Here is a 5,777-nt window from a genome sequence, read left to right as displayed (position 1 = left end):
GGCAGGGATATGAGATGGGTTTGAGAGGGCTATGGGTGGGATGGGATGGATATGGGATGGGATAAAGGTGCGGGATAAGGATATGGGATGGCTACGAGATGGGGCTGCAGTGGTTATGGGGCCAGAGGGGCTATGGAGCCACGATGCTGCAGTGACCTCTGTCCCCAAAGTTTAACCCCGATGAGATGCGTGGAGCCCCACAGCTGCTACTCTGCCCTTCATTACTGACATGGGGTGTGGGGCGGTGTTCCCCAATCCTCTGTTAGCAAAAAATAAACCTGCATTTCCAAAGTAAGGGGTGTCACCCCCGCCCCATGAGAACAGTGTGGTCTGTGGAGGTGGACACAGATGGGGTCCCAGACGGGTGTCCCAAACTTCATGGTGTGAGAATGGCGGGGGTCCACAACTCTGGGATGCAACGCTACCAGGGAGACGCGAAGGTGTCCCCAACTTCGGAGTGTGACACCACACGGGGGACACAGGCATCCCAACTTCATGGTGTGACGCTGTGGGCGAGACCACAGCCCTGAGACGTGACACGGGATGTCCCCAACTCTGGGGCTGTGACACTGTGATGCGGTGTCCCCACTTGCCCAGCACGTCCTCCAGCTGGTCACGGTGCCCACAGTTCCAGCGCAATGTCCCCAGGGGGTCCTTCTGCCCCCCCCTCATGGCGGTGACACCCGACGCCGGCTGCCCAAAGCCACACACGAAGATGATGGCAGCGCGGCACGGCTGTGCCACGCCGATGTCACACGCGGTCTCCTCTGGTGGCGGCACAGAGTTCAGCACCGTGCGTGTCCCGTCCTCGTGACAGACGACGATGGGCACCAGAGGGCTCCCCCCCCACCATGGCAGGGGGCACAGCGTGGGACAGTCATGGGCAGCCAGGGCCACAGCGGCACCCGGCTCCAGCAGCTGCAGGATGCTGACGGGGCTCTCGAGGTTCGTTGCTCCGGCCCCAGGTTCCACGGTGACACTGACAGTGAGAACTTCGGGGACAGGCGCTTGTCCCGGTGCTGGCACCGCCAGCGGTTGGGCCGCTGTCACCCGGTGGCCCTGGGGGGAGTTGTTTCCGTGGGGCCTTGCACGGTGGTTTGGCGAAAACCATCCATTTCTGCAAGGAAGTGGGGAAAACACACAACAGAACTGACATAGGATTGAGTTGAATGGAAACAGACATTTTGGGGGCGATCTCACAGGGACAAAGCAGCCCGAGAGCGGGTCACTACGTGAGGCTGTCCTCAAAATCCCCATTTGAGAGCTCTGGAGCACACCAGGAACCACTAGGGACCCTCTGGTCACCCCGACACCCCTCACGGACATCCCCAGGCCCTTCTGCATGACTCCAGTACTACTCAGCCCCACATGAGGACTCTCTGGACCCTACCAGACTCTACTGGTGGGACATCTCCAGGTCATCCCAGAGGCTCCTCGGAGCTCCTGGGCCCATCCTCGGAGCTTCCGGATCCTTCAAGGGATCCCCGGGAGCATCCTGGAGACCCCCTGCACACCCTCAAGACCCCACTTGGACATCTCCAGACCCTTCTGGATGAATCCAAGAACCCCCTGGACCCACTTGGGAACCCCCCCGCACGCCCCAAACCCCTCGAGGGCATCTCCAGATTCTTCTGCATGACTGCAGGGCTGGACAGGGGGGTTGTGGGGAATCTACGGGGGGAAAGGTGTGAGTGGAGCTTCTGTGAGGCGGAAAGAGGGTCTGGAGGTGGAGAAAGGGTGGAAGAGGGAAAGCGGGGGATTGTGGTGGGCTAGAAGCCCTGTGATGTGGAAAGAGGGCCTGGGGGGGGAGAGAGGGGTTTGGAGGGGGAAAACAGGAGAAAGAGGCTTCTGTGAGTGCGAAGGGGGCCTGGGGGTGCAGGGGTACATTGTGGAGGGCAATGTTGTGGAGGGCAACATCAGGGGTTGGAAGGGGGCTTTTGTGCAGAAGGGGCTGTTCTAGGAGTGGACAGAGGATTGTGAGGGGAAAAAAAAAGGGGAGTAGGGTTTCAACTGGGAGGAAAGGAGGTCTAGGAATGGAGAGGGGGTGGCAGGGGAAATCAGGGGGTTGTGCGGGGCTTCTATGGGGTGGAAGAGGAGCCAGGGGTAGAGCTTAATATTTGGGAGGAGAAGAGGGGAGTGGGGTGCTTATGGGGTTGATAAAGAGTTGGAGGGGGACTCAGTGGGTTGTGCAAGGGAAAGGGGTGAACAGAGCCTCTACAAGGCAGAAAGTCCATCTGGGGCTGGAGGGAGGGGTGGGAGGAGATGGCCAGGGGTCGTGGGGGGCTTCTATTGGGCAGCAAAGGAGTATGGCTGGGTGGGGCTGCAGGTCAAAATGGGGGAACAGACCCCAGGGGTCAGGGAGGAGCACACGGGGGGGTACAGGGGACTCTAGCGGTCAGAAAAAGGGGTGAGGAGGTGGGGGAGGAAAGGAGGACACGGGACCCTGGGGGTCAAAGAGAGGGGAACGGGGGGTGGTAGGAGACTCTATGAATCAGAATGGGGGAATTGGAGCAGGAGTACCTGCAAGGAGGAGAGGGGATTCTGGGGGTCAGATAGAGGGGACTGGGAAAGTGGGGGGACTCTAGGGGACAGAATGGGGAGACTCGTGAGGGGGCGGGGGGACATTAGAGATCAGAACGGGGGACTGGGGAGGGATCGGGGGGGCGGGGAGCAGACAGGTGGAGCCTGGGGGTCAGAATGGGGGAGGCAGAGAGGGGAGGGGTGGAAAAAGACTACAGGGATCAGAATGGGGGAAACGGAAGAGGGAAACAGGGGGAGGGAGGCGCAACCCCGGGGGTCACACAGAGGGACGGGGGGGTTGTGGACGATCAGTGACGGGGGGAGGGGAGGAGGGCAGGGAAACACACAGGGTGGGGGAGGCGGGGAGACCCAGGGCACGCGGCCCCCCAGCACCTTAACCCCGGTGCTCCCCCGAACAGCCACCTGTACAAGTCCAAGCGGCGCTCGCTGCCCCGGGCTGCCCCGCACCGCTTCCGCACGGCTTCCGCACGGCCGCCTCCTGCTCGGGTGGCGGGGCTGATGGCGTCACTCAGCGCGGACGGCGCTGCGCCACGACGACCGACCGGCGCAGGCGCTGACGCTCTGGCGAGGCCGCACGCATGCGCTGTCGCCGCGGGGACGACTGCACGGCCTGAAGCCAGATGGAGAACGGCCGAGCGAGAAGCGAAGGCCCTGGCCGGACTCCGTGCCGGGCTCGAACGCGAGTCGATCCGTGGGATCGCTCCCTCTCGGGGCTGCCCGGCTCAGCCAGGAGCCGCTCCCGGACACCGGGCGGGTCCCGCCGCTCGCGGTCAGCCGCCGCTTCTCGCAGCCCGGCGGCGCCTCGCCGCAACGACGGAGGACGGCTCGGTTCCGCCTCCGAGGACAGCTGGATTCGGACGGGGGACGGACGGGGCCGGCGGCGGTGCGCCCGCGCCGCCTTCCCCTGACCGCCCGGCGTCCCCGAAGCACGGGGCGGGGGGCGGCGAAACGCCGCTTTCCCCGCGCGGAACCGCGCGGCTCCGCCATCCCGCCGGCGCCATCGCCATCGCGGCGGCCCCGCGTCCGCAGCCGCCCCCTCGGCTCTGCCATTGGTCAGTCCGCCGAACGGGGCGGGCACTGCGGGCGGGGTGCTTTGGGTCCGCGGGCGCGCGGTCATTGCGTCATCATCGCGCGCGTCCGCATGGCCCCGGCCCGGCTGCCCGCGGCGATGCCTGTCGTCGTGCGCCCGCTCCGCTTCCGCGGCCCCGGCTGCGGCTGCGGCTGCGGGAGGAGGAGGGCGGGGACGTGGGGGAGCTCAGCGAGGCCGAGTCCGCGCCGCGCCGCCCCGCTCCGTGCGGGCCTTCCTGGAGAGCGGCGAGCACGGGCTGGCGGCCGCCGGCAGGTTGGGGAGCGGGGCGTCCGAGCGGGCGGCGCGGCCCGGCGCTGGCGCTGGAGAACGTTCTGCACTGGAATTGGATAATATTATTTTTATTTCGTGATCCCCGTATCACAGTTCTTTTTGGGAGTCCTTCTACTTCACTTGGGGAAGATCTCTGATAGTTTACATCACTGATCCTCTAGACGAACCTTCCCAGGCACGCACGCACACTCTGTACGTAGGTGTATAGGTGAATATTTTGTCACGCACACTGCAAGAATATCCTGCACGAGAGCAAACCGGAGAACAGCCATGGCCTGCCTGAGGAAGCGCCTGAAGAGACATGGGAAGGCCTGGCATCATCTCCGGTGCTCTTTGTTTAACGAAGACTTTAAAGAAAATCACCACATCAATACGGCAAGGAGAGCACCGAGACAGCTTGGAAACAACAGGATGGCTGCTGACTGACAGCAGGTAACAAATAAATGAACAAGTAAATAGCAAATGTCAACCTTCTGATAAGACTGCGAACCTGGAGTACGCAGCCAGTGGGGAAACAGGGGAGGGGGGAGGCAAGGGGGAGCAAACCGGGTCTAAAGGCTGCCATGTTGTGTCCATAGGTGCACTCCTGCTTGCGGGACGCCGCCGTTGCAACCGCGAGTAAAACGTGCTGTTATGAGAGATACCGTCCTGAGAAACATGACTTGGATATTCCCAGCAATTTGGGGCTCGTGCGGAATTATTATCGCCTCTGTGGGAGTTTCCCTACCGCCCTGCACAGGATAGGGGCACCCCGCTGATGGCAGCGGTCCTGTCTGGGTGCTGAGGTGACTCCTTGGGACGGCCGATAAAAAGCCGAGACTGTTCTTATGCCATAAGGACGGGCTCTGTGAAAGCCAAGGGGCAGGCAGGCACGGGTGTTGGCCCTGGCGACCCGGTAACTTGGTGCACGGACCAAGGTAAGGGCATTGAACTCTTTCCTGCTGGTTGCTGTCACTGCCTTTGTGCCTGTGAAATGTTTGTGTGGTGACAGTGCTCTGTGATGTCGTGTACGAGGCTGTCATGGAACGAGGGGTGTCTGAAGGGATACGAGAAGAGCCTGGGTTGTATTTTGGCTCACTGGAGAAACAGTGCTGGTGAGCCAGGGGAATATTGAATAAGAAACCAGGAACGTAAATGGAGTAATGGGAGCAGTTGTATAATTGAGTGCCCGAATCATGAGAGCAAGTGCTGGGTGTGTGTGGAAGCTGAGGAACTGTGTTGTTTGATTTGTGGATTGTGAAGGCACTGGGAGAAACTGTCTTAATGGAGGTGGAGATGCAGCTGTTGATGGGAGGTGGAGATGCAGTTGAGGGTACGAATAGTGGAATTGTGGAGAAACAAACAAACAAACAAAAAAGGCAAAAAGGTGAAGGAAAGCAGTGAGTTTGGGATATTGGAGTTGGGCCGGCACGAGAACACATCCCCCGCCCCCCCCCCCCACTGCGGCTTGTCAGAACAACTCGGAGTGGGAGAAAGAAGTGGGGGCCGGAGCCTCCGCGGTGATGTGAAGGGTGCAGGAGTTGTGAACGGGGATGGGACGGGACAGGGAGTGAGAACAGCCGGCATCTGCAGAGCTGGGGAAACCCGACATCCAGAGTGAGCACGGGAAGCCTGGGGAGAGGAGGGGGTGAAACTGCAATAGAATGTTAGTAATGGCTGTGATGATGGGAGTTTGGAAAGTGAGAAGGGTTTGGGAAAAACAGGCTGAGGAAGGCAGAGTTGAGCAAGGTGTAACAGGGATGTCCTTACCTAGGAGAAGAGGTGAGGGGGAGCCTGGAAGGGCTCAGGCAGAGTTCCACCCCACAGGACCGAAAGCAGCTGGGGAAGCAGGGGAAAGAGGTTCATGTTCTGATACCTCTGGGTGCCTCTTATCTGT

At 61.2% G+C, this 5,777-nt stretch overlaps 1 protein-coding gene across 1 annotated transcript; it reads right to left on the bottom strand.

Annotated features, from left to right (window-relative positions):
- Positions 1–6: 6 nt before the first annotated feature.
- Positions 7–3,658, bottom strand: LOC122193909. Its single transcript, XM_042894811.1, has 3 exons — positions 3,118–3,658; positions 2,944–3,064; positions 7–1,117 (listed from the first exon to the last, which is right to left on the bottom strand). The coding sequence occupies exons 1-3, from the start codon at positions 3,656–3,658 to the stop codon at positions 172–174; spliced, it is 1,608 nt and encodes a 535-aa protein (XP_042750745.1). The 3' UTR covers positions 7–171.
- Positions 3,659–5,777: the final 2,119 nt, after the last annotated feature.

This window comes from Lagopus leucura, unplaced genomic scaffold (assembly GCF_019238085.1).
Source record: "Lagopus leucura isolate 7727_CA_CO unplaced genomic scaffold, USGS_WTPT01 163-0_obj-0_obj, whole genome shotgun sequence".
NCBI lineage: Eukaryota > Metazoa > Chordata > Aves > Galliformes > Phasianidae > Lagopus > Lagopus leucura.
Note: the sequence above shows the minus strand (reverse complement) of the source record. Positions and strands in the feature narration are given on the sequence as shown.

What these genes read in the sequence shown, in the direction of transcription:
- LOC122193909 (XM_042894811.1), bottom strand. Translation starts at nt 3,658, where the DNA reads ATGACCGCGCGCCCGCGGACCCAAAGCACCCCGCCCGCAGTGCCCGCC. An exon ending in CCCGCGGCGACAGCGCATGC is followed by an intron (nt 3,065 to 3,117) that starts GTGCGGCCTCGC and finishes GTCGTGGCGCAG; the next exon opens with CGCCGTCCGCGCTGAGTGAC. An exon ending in CGCCGCTTGGACTTGTACAG is followed by an intron (nt 1,118 to 2,943) that starts GTGGCTGTTCGG and finishes ACTTCCTTGCAG; the next exon opens with AAATGGATGGTTTTCGCCAA.